General features: G+C 49.0%; 2 protein-coding genes across 14 annotated transcripts; one reads left to right on the top strand and one right to left on the bottom strand.

Annotated features, from left to right (window-relative positions):
- Window positions 1–843: 843 nt before the first annotated feature.
- rrp36 (ribosomal RNA processing 36) lies at window positions 844–5771 on the bottom strand. Of its 3 annotated transcripts, none has more exons than XM_046376816.1 (8): window positions 5655–5771; window positions 3718–4135; window positions 2792–2924; window positions 2651–2717; window positions 2464–2568; window positions 2301–2378; window positions 2056–2173; window positions 844–1543 (listed from the first exon to the last, which is right to left on the bottom strand). In XM_046376816.1, the coding sequence occupies exons 2-8, from the start codon at window positions 4112–4114 to the stop codon at window positions 1392–1394; spliced, it is 1050 nt and encodes a 349-aa protein (XP_046232772.1). In that variant the 5' UTR covers window positions 4115–4135; window positions 5655–5771; the 3' UTR covers window positions 844–1391. The 3 variants fall into 3 exon arrangements, with proteins under 3 accessions (XP_046232772.1, XP_046232753.1, XP_046232763.1); XM_046376797.1 differs by lacking the exon at window positions 5655–5771 and adding an exon at window positions 5303–5442; XM_046376807.1 differs by lacking the exon at window positions 5655–5771 and adding an exon at window positions 5000–5136.
- LOC124052445 (apoptosis-stimulating of p53 protein 2-like) lies at window positions 5330–23294 on the top strand. 11 transcript variants are annotated; one of them, XM_046376784.1, is made up of 21 exons: window positions 5330–5466; window positions 5689–5809; window positions 7144–7531; window positions 13852–13999; window positions 14100–14213; window positions 14821–14897; window positions 15096–15197; window positions 15508–15688; window positions 16639–16844; window positions 17503–17667; window positions 17885–18101; window positions 18177–18296; window positions 18615–18721; window positions 19096–19221; window positions 19369–19483; window positions 19720–20474; window positions 20560–20697; window positions 20935–21068; window positions 21163–21329; window positions 21843–22042; window positions 22419–23294. In XM_046376784.1, the coding sequence occupies exons 3-21, from the start codon at window positions 7523–7525 to the stop codon at window positions 22458–22460; spliced, it is 3123 nt and encodes a 1040-aa protein (XP_046232740.1). In that variant the 5' UTR covers window positions 5330–5466; window positions 5689–5809; window positions 7144–7522; the 3' UTR covers window positions 22461–23294. The 11 variants fall into 11 exon arrangements, with proteins under 11 accessions (XP_046232740.1, XP_046232731.1, XP_046232670.1 ...); XM_046376775.1 differs by having other exon boundaries at window positions 18615–18742; XM_046376714.1 differs by adding an exon at window positions 8755–8862 and having other exon boundaries at window positions 18615–18742; window positions 19096–19483.
- The last annotated feature ends 361 nt before the right edge of the window (window positions 23295–23655 follow it).

The following is a 23655-nucleotide window of genomic DNA, read 5'->3' as shown; positions in this document are numbered from 1 at the left end:
TTACACACTGAAATCAAAGTGAAGTTTCATACTCAACTTGTTTGTTTGTGATATTTGCCAAAAGTCCAGTTTACAGTTGACATAAACAGTCAACATTCAGTTTCAGTGTGACTTGTGGTTTTACACTTTTTGTTTTCACTAATTTTCATTTTATTTTTCATTGAGTCAGCAGTTGTATTTTAAAATGGAAAGGATGGAATTTTATACACTACGCACACACAAGGTTATCATGACATTGCAAATTTAAGTTTAAATGTGCATCTTCTTCCGTTTACATTCACAGTCACATCCTGTTATCACTACGAGAGGGATAAAATATGTTTTAATACGTGTGTTTTGAATTGGCAGTAACTTCCAGTAGGAAAGTCTCACAAACAGGACAAAAATTATTATATATGAACGTCTTTTTGTTGACAACTACTAAAAGTTTGTCGTGTTTGTCAACCAAATTCATTTGAAATTCAGTAGTTTCAACATCCTGTGCCAAGTTAAACCTTAAGAATCACACACACACACAAAGTGTTCTGACCTCCAGCAGCAGAGCCTCAAAGAGAAGCTGCAGGCTGACTGATGGACTGGGGGGTTGCTGAATGGCTTGTATTAGCTCATGAATTTAAGGCCCTGCATTACCCCCCATTGACCCCCATGTGAGGGCCCCCACCTCCTCCACTATTGTTGGCTCTGATGGGATGAAGGCCACCTGTCAGAGCGGAGACAACAGGAGGGAAGCTGAGCTCTCGTTAGACTCCGCAGATTTAACTTTGAGAAAAGCCGAGATGAGGGAGACGAACAAAGAAAGAATAAGAAAAGCTGATGAAGGTAAAAGCAGGCAGATGGCAGAGATTTTCACGTTTGTTTCTTTAGTTTATTTGTTCTGACAGAGAAACAAGCAGAATCTTAAAAGTTTGAGTTTGGACTTGTAGGATTACAATCAGCAAGTTCCTCTGAGACCTTAAACGTTACACCCGCTTCGTTTTTCACTTTGACTTGACATGTTTGTACAGACAAAAAAACCCCCACAAAATAGATTTTAATTAAAAAAACAAAAAAACAAAAAAGGTGCTGAGGTGAACCACATGTGATCCGATAACATCTGCACAGCTAGTTTGTAAAACGTTCTGCTCTCATCTGCAGGGAAACAACCAGCAGCCTTCTCACTGACGCTGCATTCACGGACTCTCCAACCTCAGACATTTCAGTGTTCGCACAGGCGACCCTGAGGTGAGATTCAACCTGCTGTCAAAGTTGAGGATCAACTAAACGATTTTTTGAGTGCGTGTATGCTGGGATGGAGAAGCCTGTGACTGTTGAACAGCTCCACCCGCAGGCTGAAGCGGCTCATTACAGGCCGAGCAGCTTCTCCTCCAGGCGTTTTAGTGTCCCTGAACGCCTCACGCCGCCTTCTTCCTCTGCAGCTGCTGGGGCAGCTTCCTGCGGTCCTTCACGGCGTTCCTCTTCCTCTTCTTGCTCAGGAAGTTCTCCAGCTTGCCGCTCTTCTTCAGCTGCTCGTATTTCTCGGCGAGCTGCAGCTTCTTCTTCTCGGCTGCAGAACAACAAACAGAAGACGTAAACTGACGGGCTTCTCTTTGCATTCGTTTTAATGCTCATTGAGCCAATTTTCCCCACATTTTTTCACATTTTTAATAAGTTTCCAGGAAAGTCGCTGCAGCCGTGCAGCTGCGACGCCGTTTTACTGTGAAGCTCCGGAAACGTTTTGTGGACGAGCGGCAGGCGGTCAGGACAGAACGACTTGGCCTTTATTTATGGCTGAACTGCTCCTTTAATGTGCTGTCTGCCTGTCTGTTTGTCATGTAGCGACACATCAGACGCTCCAGCAGCCAACTGAACGTAACTCATGACCTTCAGCGTATTTTCATTCATCTTTCAGAATATAAAACAAATAGAACAGAGTGAAAACGCGTCGCGGAGCTCGCCGAGTCGTCCTCCAAAACCAAAAGACGCTCAGAAAAGCAGAAAACCCGACTGTGACGGCCTCAGCTGAAAAGGAAACGGGCGGCGGCGGCCTAACAGCCGACCGCGTGGACTCGTTCTTACATTTCTTGAGGAAGAACGGCCGTGCGCCCTGATTGGCTCGCTCTCTCTGCTGCCTCTTGAAGTGCAGCTCTCTCTCCCTCTGCTGCTCTCGGCTCCTCCTCGCTCGCTCCTGGCTCTCCTGCAGTCACAGAGGATCAGAGGCTCGCGTCAGACCGTGGAGGTGTGACAGGTGTGACAGGTGTGACAGGTGTGAGAGGTGTGACAGGTGTGAGAGGTGTGACAGGTGTGACGTGTGCATGTCTCACCATCCTCTTCAGCAGGAACTGCAGTTTCTCCTTCCTCTGGTTGCTCATCTTCTTCTTCTTCAGCTGTTTCTGCACCGCCTGCAGACAAACGACAGTCAGGCCGACGCTTGCGGCTGATTGGCTGCTGAAGAATCAAAGCTGGCAGGTTTAAAGTTTCTCTCACCTCCTTCTCTCTGTGTTTGATGTGGTTGATGAATTCGTACGTCTTCTCAAAGATCTCGGGTTTGTACTCTCCCGACAGGTCGTCAAATCGCGGGTCTCGATACGTCTGAGTGGAAGCAAACAGAATCACGTGAAGCGTTTCGGGCAGCGGCGCCGACTCGGCGGGATCTGTGGGTCTGCTGACTCACCGGCTTCCTGACGGCGACGACCTGACGGAGGAACGGAGCCGCCTTCTTGGCTGAGATCTCCACGGGCCTGACGACACACACACACAGAATAAACCCTCACGGAGGCAAACACTCAGGTGTGTGTGCTGCCAGGCTGCTCACCTGTTCTTGTTCGGGCGTCTCTTCCTGCTGCTCTCGGCGCTCTTCTGGCCGCCGTAGGCCACCTCGTTGTACACTTTGGTTCCCACTTTGTTCTGCAGCTTCAGGATGTCCTCAAAGGACATGCTGGAAAGTTCTGCTCAGGCAACAGAAGAACAGAGTCAATCACGTCCACCTCGGCTGCTCTGATTGCTAAAGGATCCCATCGAGACATGAAGTACACGACACAGACAAAAGTATTGGGACAGGGTTTGGGCTTCAGGGTTTGGACTCGGCCCCTGACTTCCAGTGAAGGGAAATCTTAATGCTTCAGCACACCAAGACATTTTGGACAATGCTATGCTTCCAACTTTGTGGCAACAGTTTGTTGAAGGCCCTTTTCTATTCCAGCATGACTGAGCCCCAGTGCACAAAGCAAAGCTCCATAAAGACATGGTTGGATGAGTTTGGTGTGGAAGAACTTGACTGGCCCACACAGAGCCCTGACCTCAACCCCATCCAACACCTTTGGGATGAACTGGAACGGAGATTGTGAGCCAGGCCTTTTGGTCCAACATCAGTGTGTGACCTCACAAATGCTCTACTGCATGAATGGGCACAAATTCCCACAGAAACACTCCAACATGTTGTGGAAAGCCTTCACAGAAGAGTGGAAGCTGTTAGAGCTGCAAAGCTGTCTGTGTGTTTACAATGAGACGTCACTAAAGTCCCTGTTGGTGTGATGGGCAGGTGGCCCAATACTTTTGTCTGTGTGCTGTAGTTCTTCAGTTACTACACATTCATACTGAACAGCAAACCTGCAGGACTTTAGTTTATGTTGTGAGACACCAAACGTGTCGGCTCGTATTTTTTCTCAGGTTCACTAAACTCACAAGTGACTTCCTGTCAGCTTCAGCTGCTGGACTCAAAGTGCTCACATTCAAACTCACCTGTTTTGATGTCTTCTCTCGTCTGCCTCTCGCTGCTGCCAGCAGCGTCCTCTGACTCTTCATCATCATCATCATCTTCATCAGCAGAGGCTTCACTGTCTGAACCTCCCTCACCCTCCTCCTCCTTTCCACCATCATCATCAGACTCTTCCTCGGCACCATCTAGACCCTCCTCATCCTCTTCATTATCACCATCAGAACCTTCTTCTTCATCATCATCATCACTCAGTTCTTCTTCTCCTGCGTGGTGCTGCTCTTCCTCCTCAGCTCCTCCTCCTCCCTCAGTGAGCAGAGCGAAGTTCTTCTCCACGTCCGAGTCCTCATCATCACTGCTGCTCGGCGACACGTTTCTCCTCTTCGGGGCCGCCGGCCGCCGCCGCTCCTCCTTCCCCTTCATCTCCACGTCTGTAGAGAACCGCTGTGGAACACAAAGGAGGAAGAGTCAGACTGACGGCACTGTGGGACAGGAAGCTGGCATACGATCGCACAACCGATCATCTGCAAACTGCCGAGCCAATAATCGACCAATCAGCATCAACAGGACGTGAGGTGTTTTAAGGATGTCAGAAAAGGGGAAATGTTGCTGCGCGTAAACCCGGACCCTGCATAAACGTCCCACAATGCAACACGGCAAAGACGCTTTTCAGGTGTCACGTTTTTTTAACTGGTTCACATGTTTGTATGTGGACACATTGTGGCGTCTGCAACAAGAAGGAAACTCAAAAACTCAGGAGGTCCATCATGACGCAGCAGATCTGCTCCACATCGAGATCCACATCGAGATCCACATTGAGATCCACATTGAGATCCGCTGTGTTTCTGCAGCTTTCCAGAGCTCTAACTGCTCTTCATTCTGCATCACTTAAAGGTTCCTCGCAGCTTTTCTGAACATCTGAACCTGACCGAGAGTCTCTGGTCTCCGCGTGTGACGTCTGCTCAGTATCTGCTTGTAAGTGGCTCTCTGGATTAAAGCTCCTGGCTGGTTCTGGTCCCCCACAGTCCTGTCCTCCACGGCCGCACGGAGGCGCCGGGAGGCGGAAGCTCTCAGCGCTGGGACTCTGGACATTTAGTCAAATGCACAGCAGCGACTCTGCCTGCACACACGCACTCCGTTATAAACAGCGTGAGTCGCACTCAGGAAGTGACGTCAAAATTACGCATCCGAAATACTTAATGACCCGGTGTCTTTCCCCTCTGTTGTTCTTTGAGATTTATGCACATGTCCTAATTGTAAGCATTTCACGATTGTTAATAAATAAAACAGAAAAAGTCAGACACTCACAAAACAAATGCTGAATCCCTGACGTCACTAACGAGGCTGCGGAGGCCTCCTCAGACCGGCGCGGCGGCTCAGTCTGGTCCTGCTCAGTGCGGCTCCATGAAGCCAACTTCGACAGGAGGAAGTCAGACTTTCAGAAGAACGTTAAGCTAAACTCCACACCAAACATCTGGTGTTTTCTTAATTCGCTGCCTGCTAGCATACACAGTAAACGTTTCCGCTTTTGTCTAAATAAGAGCCGCTCTTGTGATGTTACAGAGAGCAGAGTTTGAGTTCGGTTTGTGTGTCAGAGTGGAGAAAGCGTACCGGAAACCCCGCGATGTCCCCGCTAACGTGTCCGTCCGCCCGGCGGAGACGCGACGCTTACGCCAAGCGGCTGAGACCAGTTAAAGCTTTAAGTGCCTGGTATCAAGCTCTTATTCAAGTCCTGTTTTCCTGAGCTCCGTCGTCCACGTGTATCCGCGTTAGCCGTAAGTATCACTCCGGTAACAACATAGTCGAAGCATTTCCGGTTACAAAATAAACGTTTCACCAGGTTGTTCGACGTTTTGGACGAGACAAAAGAGCAAATGTGCTGCCATTTCACCCGCATATGTTTGACACCACAGTCTGCTGTGGTTCATTGTTGTTCTGCGCTCGGTTAGCAAACATGTCAAACCTAATGGCTTTGTTTCTGCACTGTTTTTCTGAAGGGATGTAGACGAGGTTCCAGTTTTAGCGGAACCACAACATGCTAGCTTTATACAACTGTGCCAATTACTTCCTGTCAGGGAGGGATGGTCATGCGCAGTGCTGCCCTCTGCTGGTCAAAAGGTATTTATAATTCTTCACTTCATCAGCTACCAGTGTGTTTTATGTGTTTGTGTCCAGAGTTCCTGAACTGAACAGTCTCTCAACTTCTGTGCTTAAGTACAAGTTTGAGCTACTTGTTCGTCTACGTTTGTCAGTGCGTTTCCATTGCAGCAGTACATTTCAGAGGGGGGTATTGTGGTTTTTAATCCAGTGCATTTAGCTCTGAGTAGGTCCTCCTCCACTGTCTGGTACTGTGTGCTCGATAACAAAGCTGATAAAAGCATGTCCGCACTGTGCCAGTAGGGGTCGCTATCAGTGCGCTGTGCAGTTATGGAGCCTTCCATTCATGTTGTCCTCTCATATTCAATACGTATAGTTCATTAGTTCATTAATATTAATACACACAAGACGGATACACACACACACTCACGGAGGGAAAGGAGGAGGGATTTTTCCCGTTGCCAGGAGAGCCCTGAAGAGTTCTGTCAAGTTGGATAAAATAAAACCGGAAATTGATAAATTATTCTTCAAAATAAACAGTGTATTCATATAACTTCCTTCAGTAAAAGTGGTGACATCAAGCTTTGGAAAATTAAACATGTAAAAATATCAGCAAACTGTATTCAGAGCATCACAAATAAATCATATTTGTTATTCATACTCTGAGGTGAGATTCAGATTAATGAAAAATATATCACCGGCTGATAAATTATAATAAATAGATAGATAGATATACTTTATTGATCCCAGGCTGGGAAACTGCAGTGCAGCAACAGCAATACACACAACAAGCTAAACAAAATGTTAAAAATAGCTAAATAAAAAGTGGCATATATAAATATATATACAAGGCAATATGAAAAAAGTATATACAGTATACAACGGTAAACAGTGTAATGTAGTGCAAAATAAAGTAGAGGTAGAGCGTAAGGTGCCAGTAGAATGTAAGGTGAGTGAGTAAAACATATAAAGTGTGTAGTGACTGTATGTTATGACCACAGTTTTAGCTGTTATTGTACAGTGTGATGGCATGTGGCAGGAAAGACTTCCTGTCTCGGTCCCTTTGACAGCAGAGCTGTAGCAGCCTGTGGGAGAAGGTGCTCTGCTGTCTGTCTACTGTGTGGTGGAGGAGGTGCTGTTCATATTAAGTCTATACAGCGTGTAGTAGTTCAGTGGAGCTCCACCTTAACATTTAAGATGTTTAGATACCTTGATATTCTGAACATATTTAAATACTGTGGAGTTATGTGCCCTGGTAATACATTATTACTGTCCTGGTTTGAATCGCTGAGAGAATCAGAGTCAAAGGTCTCAGACTGGACTTGTACAACAAATGATGCCTTTATTCTGAAAAGCCGCACCGGACGTGCTGTTATCGTCGCTGGCGGGGCTCCGGCAGGTGAGCGGCGGTCTGCTGTGCTGGCAGCGCGCTGACAGGCTCCCAGTCGGACGGACGGGTGGAGGATTATCGCACACAGGCTGAGCTGTGAGCGCCGGCTCCTCCCGCCTCAGGCCGAGCTGCTCCCGAACCGTCCGGTTCTCCTGGTCTCCAGAGGGGTCGGACCGCAGACCGAGAGAAAGGCCCGCCGGTTCACTGCAACAGGTCGAGGAGGAGCAGAATTCTCACCGATAAGAATAGATGTGATGCGGACGGACAGACAGCAGAAGAGGAAGAGGAGGAGGAGGAGGAGGATCTGATGCTTCAGCTGCTCTCAGTCCGAGGAAACTGCCAACATGATGCCGGTGAGTGGAAAACGCTTCGTTCACGCCGTTCTGTGAGTTCTTATTATCTCCACTAATTAACCCTGTTGAGAAACTTGAGCCTCGCACATTCGGGTTCCTGAAGGGCGAATCTTGAACGGGTCTCATGTCTCATAGACCCGCACGGACCAGAGTCTGCTGCTCTCAGTAAGACCTAAGAGGTTCTAACAGACTGAGCTGAATGTGGATGAAGTAAATGTTAAACTAATGTCGTAATTTCTCTGTATTTACTGAAAACCTCGTCAGTCTTGTGCTTTAACATTTTTTATTCTACAATTACAGTAAACGTGTACACTTGGTGGTTATTTTACAGGCTGATTGCAGTATTTTTAGGCTAAGCTGAAAAGCTGAAGTACCTTAAAGACAAATAAATGTTCAGTGACTCTTTTACCAGACTCTTTTACCAGATTCAGACACTGAAACCTGTAGTGTTTTATCGGTTGAACTGAACAAATACAAGATTAAAAATGAAATAAGTTAAACTATGGTCCTGATAATCACCCCTCATCAGCAGTGGGAACACGAGAGTAAAACCAGAGAGGGTTTTGGTGTGCCGTGTTGCCTCACATCCGGGGCCCGACCAGGCCTTTATTAACGGACAGGCCTTTATTTACTGGCGGGCCTTTATTATTTGCCCAAATATGCTTTCCGGGCGGCACAGTGGTGCAGTGGTTAGCTTATAGCAAGAGGGTTCCAGGTTGGAATCCCGGTCTGGGCCCTTCTATGTGGAGTTTGCATGTTCTCCCTGTGCCTGCGTGGGTTTTCTCCGGGTTCTCCGGCTTCCTCCCACAATACCAAAAACATGCACATTAGGTTAACTGGCTGCTCTACGTTGCCCCCTAGGTGTGAGTGGTTGTCTTTGTGTGTTGGCCCTGCGATTGACTGGCGACCAGTCCAGGGTGAACCCCGCCTCTCGCCTGTAGTCAGCTGGGATAGGCTCCAGCTCCCCTGCAGTATAGAAAATGAATGGATGTCTGCTTTCCTTAGGAAAAGTCATCTCAGACACCAGCAGCATGTCAGTCCGTCTCTTCATACTGCCGGACTTCCTGTCTGTTCCTACCGAACACGTAAAACTTTAAGAACGCTTCATAAATCTGAAGTTTAGAACAGGTCCAGTGTTTTCCTCAAACAGCTGCTCACTGTAGGTTTTTCGTAAAACAAACAGGAAACGGTGCATTTGATGGGGACTGTTTGTGTGTTCATAGATTTGTTGACAGGCGAGAATATCCTCAGACTGATCCTCTAAGCCCTGACCCCCGTCACGCAGGACAGGAAACACTCAAACACAAGAAAATCAGGCCAAGTCCAGCACAGTGAGTTTGTATTTTTAAAAAATAGTCAAATTGTGCTTTTCTTGAAATCTCTGTAAACTCAAAAAGATGAAAAACTGTAGTATTTCAAACCAGATGTAATGTGTGCTGGGTTTGGTCACATGACACCACAGCTTTCACGCCACAGTGGGTTTGTTCAGGGTCCGTGAAGCCTGTGCTGCTGTTCTCTCTGGTGGTTGAGGCAGGAAGGTGACGGAGAGGAGGAGGAGGAGGAAGGTCTGTTTGAGGAAACACCGAGCTGAACTTCTCTTTCCACACCTTATTATCATTCAGAGTGTGACCTCCTCTCGGCTTGCTTTGAAAACACAGTGTGAGTCCGGCTCAGATGAATGTGGTGCAGATCTTGTCCCTCCTGTTCAAAAACTGATCCTGAAGTACTTCGTCCACGCTTCCCTACAAACACGCCCTGTTCATTATAGTACGGACTCATCGTCTTGCAGGCTCAGTGGAGCTCGCCGTGCTGCTTGGTAACTGTTGCCACAGAGACCAGAAACACACACACACACACACACACACACACACACACACACACACACACACGTACACGTGCTGTTCAAGGTCATACGGGAACAGTATTATTTTAGTATTCCTCATTTGATGAGGAACTGAAGCAGGGAAGTTGTAGCCTTCCTGTTCATTTATAATGTCCGCCTCACACTGACAATAAAATCAGTGTGTGTTGAGTTTAGATTTTTTCCCATCACGAATCCTCCTGAACCCTGCTGGGTCGACTCCAGGTGCTTTCACAGGCGTTCGATTGGTTCAGACGAGCTCCGGTGTGTTCGTGATCCACGAGGTCTGAGCTGCAGTCATGACCCGTGACGCTCGTCATCAGCAGTATGTTGCTGAATGCTGGTGAGGGGGTTTATGAGCTGTACTGCAGCCAGCCACCAGGGGGCCGTCCGGATGGTTTGGCTTCACCTCTGGGGAGCCGACATGTCGTCCATCTTTATATACGGTCAGTGATCTGGACCCAAAGAGCCAAAGCATCCTGCTCAGCTCGTCAGGCTCAGCTCTGCATTGCAAGTTAGCATTTTGACATGGTAACGTGATGTTAGCGTGCACGAGTTCACGTTTTACATGTGCAACATCTAGCATGTGCAGTTTTCAGTTCAGGTCACGCTGTTCACGCCAGCCTCCTAGTTGTAATTCAGCATCAGCGACGTTACGAAGTCACCATTTCTGGTAGTTTTGTTACCACAGTGTGATAAGATAAGAATATTATAACCAAGGCTCCATTTCCATTCATCTGATGTTTCTACAAGGCGGATTAGTGTGTGTCACAACACTGACTTTGGTTTCCTGTTGCTGTTTATGAATGCAGCTTTGATCTGTTAGCATGCTAACGTGTAGCATGCTAACATGTAGCATGCTAACGTGTAGCATGACAGGAATTTGTTGGGTAGGTTTGTGTCTCTTAACGAACTGAAGCAGTCATGAGTGACCTGTGGGTGAACCTTGAACAACCGACATTGACAGGCTAACAATAACTTGTTAATGACCGGAAAACGTGTTAATTATCCCCGTGTACGTTTTAAAAGTCCAGCAGGCAGCCAATCAGAGGGCGGCCCTGGTTTCAGAGCATCCTGTCTTGATGTTTTTGACTGTGGTGGGCTCCAGACTGTGTGTGTGTGTGTGTGTGTGTTGTTAATCCAGTCCTGGTGCGTCACGTGATGCCGTCGACCATATGGCTCCAGCCATCCACGCCGCCTACAAAACATTTGGGATGTGACCTGCAGCGTGCCAGCTGCCACCGCGTTTCCCCGAGCAGAAACAGAACAAAGGATGAAAACATGAATCGTCCATCGTACCAACCAACAACCCAGTTCATATTTCCCTTCAGTTTGCTCCAACGTGGTTTGATGTGTTGCGTCTAAACTCCAGAAACAATCTGTTCACGTTTGTATTTGTCAGGTTTTGGACTTTTAAGGCTTTGACACCTTCCTTACAGTGAAATAAAGTCTTTCAGGTCCTAATGCGGCGTGAAAGATGCTGATAAAGATGTCAGCTGATCTGCTGGTGCAGGTTATTTTCTCGTGAGAAGTCAGCCCTCTGATGTAAACAGAAGTACTAACTGATCTGCCTTGTTGTGTTAAATCACTGCTGTGTTTCATCGTTAGTCAGACTGCATCCGTCCAGCAGGACAAGGAAACACCAGCTGTCACGTCACTAAAGAAGAGATTTTAAATGTTTAAACAGTAAAGTCTTTCTGCTGCTGGTGTGGATGTAAAGTATTTAACAGTCCGTGTCAACACGTGTTGCGTCGGGATAAGAAGACCGTCTGACGCTCCTGAATCCTCGTTGTTTTGAAGAAGCTGTTGACGTCTTTCAGACAGTGGACGGATCATTAATGTCCTCCTCCTCCTCAGCAGCAGTGGGGGGTTGTGGGCTGATTGGTCGCATTAACGAGCGCGATGCTCTGCTAATTCCTGTCTGGATTAAGAGCTTCAGCCTCAGGAGTTTTACAAGACTGTTGACTAGCTGACACACACGCACACACACAGACGGACAGACAGGCCGGCAGACAGACAGACAGACAGGTAGGTGTGCCGGGCCGCTCTCAGGTGGGCCGTCTTAGCTTCCTGTCGTCAGTTCTCGGTGTCGATAACACGACGGGCTCCTGTTGCGGGTCTTTGTGAGCCGTTCACCCTCCCTCTGCACTGTAGTCAAAGAGTTCACTCAGGCCAAACTTAAAGGGTCACTCGCCCAGTTCTCACAGCCCACCGAGCCAAGACCTGAGAGAGGCCGAGTGAAAGTCTGAGATTTTATTTATCCTCAGCCGCGTATGCGTCTCATCGCTCGGCTCACAGATCCAATTTTAGTTTGTCTTTGTTTTCTTAGTTTCATGTAAATCAGGGTCGGTCCTCCTCCGGTAAACCATGATGTGCCCCTGAAGCTGTCTGCTGACTGCCAGAAACACCAGAAGAAGAAGAAGAAGAAGAAGAAGAAGAACTGTCTGCACTTTAGTACTTCAGTGACGTCAGTGTTTAACTAGCATGTCTGTTGCTAACTAATGAGTTTGAACTTATGAACAAAAGTTTCACTGTGTTCTGACTCCTGCTAACCCACAGAGATTGTTCAGTGGTTAAAGGCTTCTAGCAAACTGCAGTTTATTCAGGCTCATCAGGATTGTCAGCTTAGCTAAAAAAGAATTGGACTTTTGTCCACATTCAACCTGATATTTTCAGAAAAACGTCCTCCAGCAGTTTCAGTCTGAAACCAAAATTGGCCAAAGTGAAATACGATTCAAAGTGTCCACCTGAGCTGCGTTTGAGGGACACTTAATGTCATTTAAATGATGTAAACAGTCTGAACTGTGGACGTCAGGCCAGCAGGCTGCAGGACACTCTGAAACTGTCCTTCTTCTGATACCCCACTTCACCACAGACACCTTCAGTCTGTACTGTATTCTATTACCAGCCTCGGCGGCGACAGGAGGTCTCACTCCCCCCTCCCTGGTGTCGTCCTGAGGGACGGACAGCCTCTCCTGCCCAGGCTCCGATTGGCTGCAGCGTTTCCCGGTCGACCTCGGTTCAGTGACTGACAGCAGCGACCCACTTCATCTTGGTGAACCTGAAGGAAGGTGGCGGCGGTGCTCCACTTTTCCCTCAGAGCTGAATGTGGGACAGCAGGATGCTTCTCGCTGAGACTAATTCGTCTCTGTCACTGACGTGGGGGGGACGTACAGATTTCCACTCAGATGTGATGGTCACGTCGGTGACGTCGCTTGTCGATGTGACCTTGCGGTTCTCGTCTGTTCCTTCCACGTTTCTTCTCACTTTGCTTTGTAGCATCGTGTCCGCGACGCACAGCGTGACGACTTTGAACGTGTCACTTTAGTCAAAATGTGCACGTGTTGAGGTTAAAATGGCGTCAATAATTCAGTTCCTCTGCTGTAAATCAGACGTTTTTCCAAACTCCAGTGTTGACTGTGCTGAAGGCTCCGAGCAAGATTTTTGATTTTCTGATTGCCTAAGCAGAACCTTCACTGTGCTGAAAAGAAAACAGAGTTTTGTCAGTGGAAGCAGCTCAAAGACAAACTAAGAACAGAAGGAGCTGAATGCACAAATACTCGGCGTCACTTTCACGCCTTCGGACACCACGAGGGACAGTTTACGGTTTACTGACCCTGTGGGTCACCAGCGACAGCTAATCGCTTCTCTGATGTTGTTTCCATGCATCAGCAGTGCTTTCTGCGGGTCTGACTGCTGCTGGACTCAAACTGAGCACTTCTCACTTGTGTTTTCACGGCTTCACTTTCAGCCTCGGTAACAGCGAGCATCATCTGCATGTAAATGAGGCAGTCAGTCTCAGCTCTGTGAGCGCCGAAAGCCCGACAGAAAGGTCAAAGGCGGCGGCTCATTTTTCACGTCAGGCCGAGGGCAGCGAAGTGGAGACGGAGACGAGCCGACGGCTGAAACCAGCTCAGGGCCGTCAAACCTCCGGCCAGCCTTTGAGCCAGTCATCGCTCAGTGCCTCCCAGGATGAGGAAAGCTTGGAAAACGCTGAACGCTGCCTCCGTGCAGGTTGGCTGGCTGTAGGAGGCGATCTGGCTCTGGTCCTGGCAGCAGATACCCTGCTGGAGTAACAGATGGCCCAATGCATCATGGGAGCTACTGTGTCCACAAATATCCGATTCAGTCTTAAATAGTACAGGAAGGTGCAGGTTGAACACAATCTGTCGACACAATCAAGACGAGCCAGTGGTTTACCTGAATGTGATTGTCTTCAGCTCCTGGTTCAGATGCTGGTCTGAAGCCTGTTTGGTAACACGGAGGTCCGAACAGCGAACCCGTGTGGAGTGACTGACAGTCTAATTAGTGTTGGCAGGAAGTGTCTTCTGTGTGTTCTGGACGGTGCAGCACTGCTGTGGGTGAAACATCTGGAGCTTTTTACCTCATAAATCACACAATTTATTATAAGTTTTTTTATTTTTTATTTATTTTTTAAATTTTCTGTTTCTGTTTGTAGATGTTCCTCACCGTGTACCTCAGTAACAACGACCAGCACTTCAGCGAGGTTCCCATCACGCCGGAGACGCTCTGCAGAGATGTGGTGGAGCTCTGCAAGGAGCCCGGAGAGGCAGACTGCTACCTCGCCGAGATGTGGAGAGGCTCAGGTGAGTCCCCCCCCCCAAAGCCTCCAAACCTGAACAGTCAGAGTACTTTGAGATCGCACAACAAGCTAACAAACCTTGTGGTGTCGAACTAACCAATCAGAACGCGTGGTCGGAGAAGCAGAGCGGATGCTGGAGGTGTTGCAGCGATGGGGGCAGCAGAGGGGGGAGGTGCGTTACCTCCTGCATCACCAGAGAGCTCCAGGACGAGAGCCAGGTAAGAAACACCTGACGGAGAGGCTGCTTATCTCAGCTACAGATCGAACGCAGTAACGAATCGGTGTGAAAAGCCTTCACAGAGTCTTCCTCCAGACAAAATGGTGGCTGAACTCGGACTGACGTGGACGAGAATACGGGGTATAAATACATTGATCAGCCTGTAATACTCGCAGTAATACTTGCAGTAATACTCGCAGTAATTCTGTGTGTGCAGCTGCTCCCCTCTGAGGTTTTCCTGAGCTGGTAACCAGTCAGGTCATCTTTTACCTGATCGCCAGAGGACGAAGCTGATGTCATCTTGTTTTCTTACTGTGACTTCCTGTGGCTCTCAGCTCCGGGCTCATCGGTTCACAGTGAAGAAACCATAACCAATAACCTGATGAGTAGTTTCATAAAACAGACTCAGTCTCTTCCCAAAAAATTAATGTCAAATCCAAGGAAAAGAATGAATGTGAACGTATTACTTCGTCCATGTCTTTAGAACCAGTGACACATCGTTAGACACACTCACAAACCATCCGGTTCTTATGAGACTTTAGAGCCACGGCCCCCAGAGTGTCTGCAGACGTTATGAAAACCAACACTAACCGAGTTCTCACGTGCAGGTGGGTCCAGAGCTGCAGATCAGATGATGAAGAGGAACCAAGTGAAAACATCTGTGGACAGATGTCTGGAGAACGGGGTGAGACACTTTGACTCAGGGTCACGTGAGAAGACGGACATCAGTTTCTGTGCATCTGGTCCACACAGTGTTTAAAACATGGACGTAGTCTCTGACACTCATCGGCCTCTGAGGAACCACATGTAAACACACACTGTGTGTGCGTGTGTGTGTGTGTGTGTGTGTGTGTGTGCGTGTGTGTGTGTGTGTGGCCTGCAGGTCCCTGTGGCTCGTCTGGACGTGACGCTGAGCGACCTGCAGGATCTGGCGACCCGACAGCAGCAGCAGATCAAAGCCCAGCAGCAGCTGCTGGCTTCCAAGGTACAACACAGCCCACACACCCCTGCTAACGCTGCTACTGAACGCATCACGTTAATCTACTGCAGCATCATGGAGCTGTGCTGCTCCTGCCGCAGGGCCAGGCTAAACTACCTGCCGCAGGGCCAGGCTAAACTACCTGCCTAAGCCTAACCCTAACCCTAACCCTTAGCCAGGCTAAACTACCTGCCGCAGGGCCAGGCTAAACTACCTGTGGGCTCTCGCTGAGTCCCTCACCCTCAGTGTGTGGAGGACCTTCCTCTCCGGGCTGCACGTGTGTTTGCTGACTGGGTGTGTTTGCTGGCTGTTGCAGGAGCAGCGGCTGCGGTACCTGAAGCTGCAGGATCAGCGGCAGCAGCAGCAGCAGGAGGTGTCGGACCAGGAGCGACTGCGGCAGCTCAGAGAAAACGCACAGAACCAGGAGGCCAAGCTGCGGCGGGTCCGGGCCCTCAGGGGCCAGGTGGAGCAGAAACGCCTCAGCAACAGCAAACTGGGTCAGTGTGACGTGGAGGTCTGGGTGGCTGGACACAGTCTGTCACAGTGTTTGTTATGTTGGATGATACTGAATCAGTCTGCATCACCAATCCAACTAACCAGGCTGCAAGTCAGGCGCTTGTGGCTGAACCACAGCAGTTTGGAGCAGTCGGCGTCCGGCGAAGAGCAGCTGGCAGCTTGTGCTTTGGTTTGACAACATCAGTGGCTACAGTGAATACAAGGAAGGGTTGTGTTTATTGATTCATGGGACTTAGTATGTGATTGATTCCACATAAACCTCAACAACACCCAACAAAGAGCAGAAATCCAGAAAATATCCAGAGACCTGCAGCCCATCAGCTATGTAGGAAGAGAGCTGACTGACTGGCGTAATGAGCTGCCGCCGCTACAGGAAGGGCAGCACGTTTCAGCTTCTTCACCGTGTGCTTCACAGGAAGACCTACAAAATAAAAGGCACAAAGAGAAAGCTGAACAACAAGCTTTGGCTGAAACACTTTGCTGTGATTGTTGGCTCAGAACGGCTGTGAGCAGCACCTCACAGGATTAAATGGAGTTCAGACTGAAACTGAGTCATGAGAGCAGGACGTGTTCAGTGTGACGTGTGCTGACAGAAACATGAACCCTGGCCAGATCAGATCAGATAGCTTTGACCCTGACTCGGGGTCAGCATTATGGAAATCACAAGTTTTACGTTAAGAAGCTTGTCATGTCAAATGTAATTGTGACTGTTTAATCCTTTCAGATCCACATCTGCTCAGCTGCGTGTGTTTGATTTCAGCAAGTTTGTCTTTAGCATTTAGCTTCGGCTTTATCTGTTGATGCTGAAGTACTCTGGTTTCTTTTGATATATTGAAGAGGTTTTTTAAAAAGAGTGTGTGTGTGTGTGTGTGTGTGTGTGTGTGCGTGTGTGTGCGTGTGTGTGTGTGTTGCTGTGTTTTCTGTGTGTCAGTGGAGGAGATCGAGCAGATGACCGGTCTGTTCCAGCAGAAGCAGAGGGAGCTCCTGGTCGCCGTGTCAAGGGTGGAGGAGCTGAGCGGCCAGCTGGAGGCGCTGAGGAGCAACAGACTGGAGCCTCCTCTTCCTCCGCCTCTTCCTCATCATCACAACACCACATCCTCCACAGCTGAACTGGAGCGCCTCTATAAAGAGCTGCAGGTGAGGACTTCAGCAGACCTGCGGCCGTGGTCTCCAGGGAGCAGTTAGCGTCAGCAGGTCTACGACTCTTTCAGTAATGTGGACGTGAGAGTCTCCTGGCATCAGAACAAATAACACACTGAGCAGCTGGGGTGACGATGTTCAGTGGTTGACATTAGAAAATTATCCAATGCTTATTGAATTATTTCTTTATGTTCTCTCTTTATCACAGCAGGTGGCAGTAAAGCACCTTAACGCTGGTCGCTACCTGCCACCAAACAGACAAAAGAAGACTGTGCAGTAACTAACTAGCTAGAAGCTAAACACACAAAGTGGTGTCGGAGGAGATATGAGACATTTATGTTTTATTATTTTGTTGTTATTATTATATTGTTTTCACATTTTAGAAGCTGGAAGCAGAAAATGTTTGCCATTTTAAGTTGAAACAAACTTGGTCCTCAGCGAAGAAATTCGACCGTTACTTTAAACTCTTAACTGCTCTGTTAAAGAGTCGGCTAACAGTCCAGTCAGTCGTTATTTTGACAGAGATTGAGATTTTAGTTAAAATTAAAATGATGGTGTGACCACAGTGAAAAGAAAGGCTAACTAGCTAATGTTGCAGCATTAGCTTCCTCCTCTCTCAGCTGATTTTCACTGAGTTTCATCCCTGACCTTCCAGTTTAGGAACAAGCTGAACCAGGATCAGAGCGGCAGGCTGCAGCAGCAGAGGGACAACCTGAACAAGAGGAACCTGGAGGTGGCGGCGATGGACCGTCGGCTGGCCGAGCTCCGACTGCGACTCTGGAAGAAGAAAGCTGCCCTGCAGCAGAAGGAGAACCTGCCAGTGAGGACAATATGTTATATTCTACAGGGACTTTGTTGAGCTTTTAACTGGAGCCACTTAAATGAGTACACCTTCAGGAAAAGCAAAATTTAATAAATTATTAGGTTTCATTGCTAACTTTGAACCATTAAGTTTTGCTCGTTAGCTTCTGTCTGCAGACATCAGACTTAACACCAAAACTGCTGGAGCTGTCAAATATTCCCTCCGTCCCCTCCAGGTGGCTTCAGACGGGGTGGCCCCTCAGCATGGTGTGGTCTCCAGAGTGGCGGCGGTGGGGCCATACATCCAGTCATCCACAACAAGCTCTCAGGGGCCTCCGGTGCCGGTCCGCCAGGAGGTTCTGGTGAAGCCGGCGTACCCGGACGGCACCACCACCCTGCCCATGCCCGACTCGTTCCTGAGGCCGCCTCCCAGACCAGTCAAACCAGCCTCAGGTGCTGCACGTGAAGATACACGTTAGAACTTGTTACCTACAGTGTACTAGATTGAAGTTTCTTTGCTCTTTAAAGGTTTCACCACATCAAAGATAAGCAAACTGTCTGACTGGAGCGGCTCGTCTGAGTCCGGTGGAGGCTACAGCCACGCCTCAACGCTGCCTCGCATGTCCAGCCTCAGCTGCCACAACTCAGGTCAGTCAGAGCTCGATGTCAACACAAGACGTGATGTTGTTTTACATAACGGTGAGACTCCACGGCTTGTCAGTCTTTCATGAGATATGCTGCAACATTTCTTTGCCTTCGTTATTATCTTTTTTGGTGCATTCAGGTGCATTGATGGTGCATTCAGGGACACTTGGGTATGGCAAATTTGAGGATTGGCTTGTCTTGGCTTTAGAAAATGAAACCTGGAGGAAAGCAGCTTGGTGTCTGTGAGATTATAAACTTTGCTGTATAGAAATGCCAGAGTGGAAGATGTCTGTGTTGTGATGATGGTTGCCCCTCTTGCAGGTGGTAAGACCCTCACGAACCAGAAAGGCCTCTCTGAGAGGGACAGCCCGCCCCCCATCCCCTCACGGACTAACCACACCACTGAGAACCTGCTCAGGGACAGCCAGGTATCCTCCCTGGTTTTCACTGTGAGAAACTTTGTGTTCACTAATCTCTGATGAGGTGAAATCAGAATTAACTTAGCGATTGTGTTACATGCTAACAGTTAAAATGGACTTACTTGATTGATTACTTGAGGGATCGATTGGTCATTCGACGACTACTTTATTAAGGAACAGCACACACCTTAAACAATGTGAAGAATAGAAAATTTAAAGTTAACAACAGGCAAGATGAAAGGCTGCGTCTCAGTGCATCATTTTAGTAAAACACGTTTGATATTTGATGGGCGTGTTTAGCTCATGTGGCATCGTGGACTCACATGATGGACGCATTTCTGCTTTTGTAACCTGTGATGTTTTGAATTGCCTGCCACCTTTAGGCCTCAGGTAAAGGTCTGTCCAAGGTGGGGGCGCCACCTCCAGTTCCCAGCAAGCCCAAACCGTCCTCGTCTGGCCCGTCAACCTTCTCCAAGCCCGCATACAGCACCGGGACCTTCCCTGGAAAGGTGCGTCCAGCTGGGGGCCACTTCAGGGCTCCGGGAGTGCTCTCCAGCCACACCCTCCCTCTACCCAACAAGCAGGAGAGTCCGCCAGCTGCTGCCATTCGACCTTATACCCCCGATCTTTCTGATGCTCCGCCCCCTGTGCTGCAGAAACCACAGACTGTGGCGGCCTCATCCATCTACTCCATGTACACCCAGCAGGCCGTGCCAGGGAAGGGCTACCAACCGAGCGGCCAGGGCACACTGCCCCGCAGCCAGCCCAGAGGTGATGCTCTAATACAGCTAACTGCTTATGCTGTTCCAGTATCGGCACTCGTGATGAGGGAACAGCAGAGCTGACACAACTTTATTCATTTGAGTTTATAGCAAACACTGGACAGCTAGAAACAGAGAACATTTTGTCATTTTTGCTGATGAATTATCAAACTAGCTGCTGATAATTGACTCACGGGCTAAAACCAGATGTTGGTCTTTAACGTCAGTGTTCCTCCCTCCTCACAGTGTATGGGAAACCAGTCCTCCCAGCCAGTGGGGGGCAGCAGGCTGTCACCTCAGACGGCCCTGTTGTGAATCCTGGCACTTGTGTTTGTGACGGGACTGAGGCTGACAACAGTTTCCAGGGTGAAGGCGTCGGAGCAGAGACGGCAGAACGCACCACCCCACGACCGCTCAGCCCCACCAAGCTCCTCCCCTTCCTGTCCAACCCTCACAGGAACCCCAGCGACGCCGACCTGGAGGCCCTGCGGCGCCGACTGCACCACGCCCCCCGGCCCCTGAAGAAACGCAGCTCCATCACTGAGCCTGAGGGCCCGGCAGGACCCAACATCCAGAAGCTGCTCTATCAGAAAACCACTCTGGCTGCCATGGAAACCATCCCCATGGAGACCGTTGTGCCAGCAGGGACTCATCCTGAGTTTCACGAGGATGGCGTGGATGGTGCAGATGCACCGTTCAAGGTTGACGACCAGCAGATGCTCGCTGGGAGCCCAGAGGAAAGCTTGACCCCGCCCCCTCTGCCCCCTCGCTCACCCATCCCTGACCCCACCCCCTGCTGCTCCCTGCCCCCCCCTCTGGAGGACAAGGAGGAGGAGGAGGAGGACAGGTGTCTTTCTGCCTCAGTCCCCCAGGACTACTTTGCAGAGGAGTTCCCCCCCTACCCACCCCCACCTTACCCCACCTGTGGTGAGGGGGAGCAGGGGGATGATGCCCTCAACCTGCAGCCTCCAGAGGTCACAGGACAGGTCGCGGTGCCCCCAGTAAGTGTCCCAATAAAGTGATGCTGATGGATATTAAAGGGTCACGTCGCCTAAATGGTCCCTCTTTTCCTGCTGTTCCTCTCAGGGTAAGAAGTCGATCCTCCGGAAAGCCAGCTCGGACCGGATCGACCGCAGCGTGCGGGTCAAGTTCAACCCTCTGGCCCTGCTGCTGGACGCGTCTCTGGAGGGCGAGTACGACCTCGTCCAGCGAGTCATCTACGACGTGAGTCGCCCCAGTGTCTGGTGTTACTCTGTCCATCCACCAGGGGGGACACTTGCCCAGTTTGACACCTGCACAGGAAGTATAGTGCTGGTTTCTGGTTGGTGCATTTGTACTGTCTGTGCTGTTAATTTAGGAACGTGTTGGCACTACAGTCGAGACTGACGACAGGGAAATCGAGACAGGGCCGACAGTTAAAAGCCCCAGCTGATGTGACTGACTCACATTCCTGTCCTGCAGGTTGAGGACCCCAGCATGCCGAACGACGAGGGCATCACCGCGCTGCATAACGCCGTCTGCGCCGGCCACGGCGAGATCGTCAAGTTCCTGGTTCAGTTTGGTGTCAACGCCAACGCTGCAGACAGCGACGGCTGGTGAGTTGAACCAGAACAACACGGTGGGCGCGGTGATCCAGACCTCCAGACCGGTTCTTTCAAGTCTCTCCTCCTCTCCTCTCTTTCTCTGCAGGACTCCCCTCCACTGTGCTGCATCCTGTAACAACGTTCAGGTCTGTAAGTTCCTGGTGGAGTCCGGGGCTGCCGTGTTTGCCACCACATACAGCGACCAGCAGACAGCTGCAGACAAATGTGAGGAGATGGAAGACGGCTATGCCCAGTGCTCTCAGTTCCTCTATGGTGAGACCAAACACAAGGCGTAACGCTGCTGAGGACGTTTGGAGGTCCTTCTGTAAGGGGTCAGTGGGGATTATGAGGCTCAGTGACTGAGTTCAGTCAGACCACAACAGGCTCCGGACTCCATTAAGAGTCTGGTTCAAAAGTGAGTGTTGAAAGACCTTCAAGGGGCTCTGTGGGCGTTTAAGGTAGGAGTTAAAGGCTACTGTGGAGGTTCCAGGTGTCCAGGATGTAATACTGGCCACAGTTCATGGGAGGGTAGTTTGTGGTTCTTAAATGAGTTCCAGAAGTTTCTAAAGATGTTACAAGGTTTCGTTTGTTATCAAGGGATTTTCAAGGGTCCTTTGGGAGGTTCAGGAGGTCTACTTAGTTTTTGAGAGCTCAGCTAAAATACCAAAGTTCTCTGAAAGGGGGTTTCATGGGTCTACCTGCCTGTTACAGTCAGCTTGACAAAAATGACTGAGTGAGTAAGATTTTGTTGAGATGATGCAGTTCCTAAACGCTTCCTCTCGGCAGGTGTTCAGGAGAAGATGGGCGTGATGAACCGAGGCGTGGTGTACGCCTTGTGGGACTACAAACCTCAGAACGATGACGAACTCGGTTTCAGTGAGGGCGACTGCATGACGGTGCTGCGACGGGAGGACGAGGTGGAGACTGAGTGGTGGTGGGCGAGATGTGGTGATCGTGAGGGCTACATCCCCCGAAACCTGCTGGGGGTGAGCGGACGTTTCTCCTCTACGTTGTTCGACTGAAGCCACTGGCATCCGTTGGTCCTGAATGATCAGATTTCTCTGTGTTGAAGTGCAGTTTGATTATGTTTAAGTACGATGTAAACCGGATGATTACGTGGCAGGACGGTTGACTCTGACTTCCTGCTCTGGTTGCTGAGCTCCACAGGGAAGCAAACCGTCAACCCTCCTGTCACGCTGCTGTTTCTTCCACTTTTCCCTAAACCTCATCTGTTCTAATCAGTTTTAAAAGCGGCTCTGAGGACGTTCCTGTTACTCAACAGTCTTATGTAAGATGCTTCAGTGTTTCAGTCTTATCTTAATGGCGTTTTAATGAGAAACTCTTTTCCCTTTGGCTTCCCAGCTGTATCTGAGGATCAGGCCCCGGCAGAGGAGCCTGGCTTAACCGACCGCTGACGAGTCGAAGTGTGGAGGAGGAGGAGGAGGAGGAGGAGGAGGAGGAGGAGGAGCAGACCAGCAAACCCCTGTTTGTTTTCTGAACTGCGTTGGACCTGTTTGGTTTGTCAAACTCAGCATGAAGAATGTCCCCGCGAACTGCTGGAGAGACAGAAGAAGACACAGGAGTCCGTCTGTGGTAACAAACGAACAGTCGATGAGTCGTGTTATCTTGTAATTCTTTTAAAAATTTTTCTTTTATTTTATCAAAGGAAACAGTTAAAAACTAAAGCAAATGTGACAGGAGGCCACCATCTTTGACTTCTGTGTTGAGCTGTTTAAGATTAGAGTCCCTTGAGTTTCTTACAGCGTTCGCCAAATGCAGGAAATATTGGAGTTAAAGCAAATCTTACAAGCTGTTAAATCTTAAAAGTTCTAACAGCCTGTAATTGTTCTGCACCAAAGTGTTGGTTTTGTACAAAGCCCCAAATATCCCAAATTCTTTTTTTTTCTTTTGTTTTTTTAGTACAGGTGTCACCTGTCAACAGGTAACATTTTTTATTCATTTTTTAATAAAGTGTAGCCAGACAGTCTTTGTGGTTTGTTGCAGAGTTGATCACATCCAGCTCGGGGCCTCAGTGAGTCCAGTCTGTTAAGGTTAGTTGGACATTGATGTCGCTGATGATCCTCGGACTCCCACAGGATGTTAATGTGTGTTCAGCAAAAGCTCTTGTTGTGACAGAATGTAAAAGTTTCTTCTTTTGTTATTCAGGTTTTATTCGACAGTTTTTGTTCTGCTGCAGCAGTTTGTCATTTTTAAAAGGTTAATAAAATCAGAAGCAGATTTGTGTCATTTTTCATTTCGCGTCGCGGTGAGGATGAAGTTGTAGCCGCGGAGGTGAAGTGCGATCAGGCGTCGCTTCTGTTTCCTCTTTTGATCAGCCAGTCTTTTAAACTCTCAGTGTCGCCGTTGGGTTTCCATTGTTGTACTCAAACTGAACCACATCGTTAAAGAGAACGTCCATTTCGGACGTTTCTTTAGGGAATCTTGTCCACACAATATGGAACATTAACATCAGGTGTCTGAGACTGACAGCTTTTGCAGGTCACGGTGGTCCTGGTTAATCCTACGTGAGGACGCAGGACGGCCGCCGGCACTGCTTGCTTCATCGTTGACGTCTGCCCAGTGTTTGTGCTAAACTCTG

This window comes from Scatophagus argus, chromosome 2, assembly GCF_020382885.2.
Source record: "Scatophagus argus isolate fScaArg1 chromosome 2, fScaArg1.pri, whole genome shotgun sequence".
NCBI classification, from domain to species: Eukaryota; Metazoa; Chordata; class Actinopteri; family Scatophagidae; genus Scatophagus; species Scatophagus argus.
Note: the sequence above shows the minus strand (reverse complement) of the source record. Positions and strands in the feature narration are given on the sequence as shown.

What these genes read in the sequence shown, in the direction of transcription:
- rrp36 (XM_046376816.1), bottom strand. Translation starts at nt 4,114, where the DNA reads ATGAAGGGGAAGGAGGAGCGGCGGCGGCCGGCGGCCCCGAAGAGGAGA. An exon ending in TCGTCGCCGTCAGGAAGCCG is followed by an intron (nt 2,569 to 2,650) that starts GTGAGTCAGCAG and finishes GCTTCCACTCAG; the next exon opens with ACGTATCGAGACCCGCGATT. An exon ending in GCCGTTCTTCCTCAAGAAAT is followed by an intron (nt 1,544 to 2,055) that starts GTAAGAACGAGT and finishes GTTGTTCTGCAG; the next exon opens with CCGAGAAGAAGAAGCTGCAG.
- LOC124052445 (XM_046376701.1), top strand. An exon ending in AGCTCCAGGACGAGAGCCAG is followed by an intron (nt 14,214 to 14,820) that starts GTAAGAAACACC and finishes TCTCACGTGCAG; the next exon opens with GTGGGTCCAGAGCTGCAGAT. An exon ending in ACCAGTCAAACCAGCCTCAG is followed by an intron (nt 18,102 to 18,176) that starts GTGCTGCACGTG and finishes TGCTCTTTAAAG; the next exon opens with GTTTCACCACATCAAAGATA.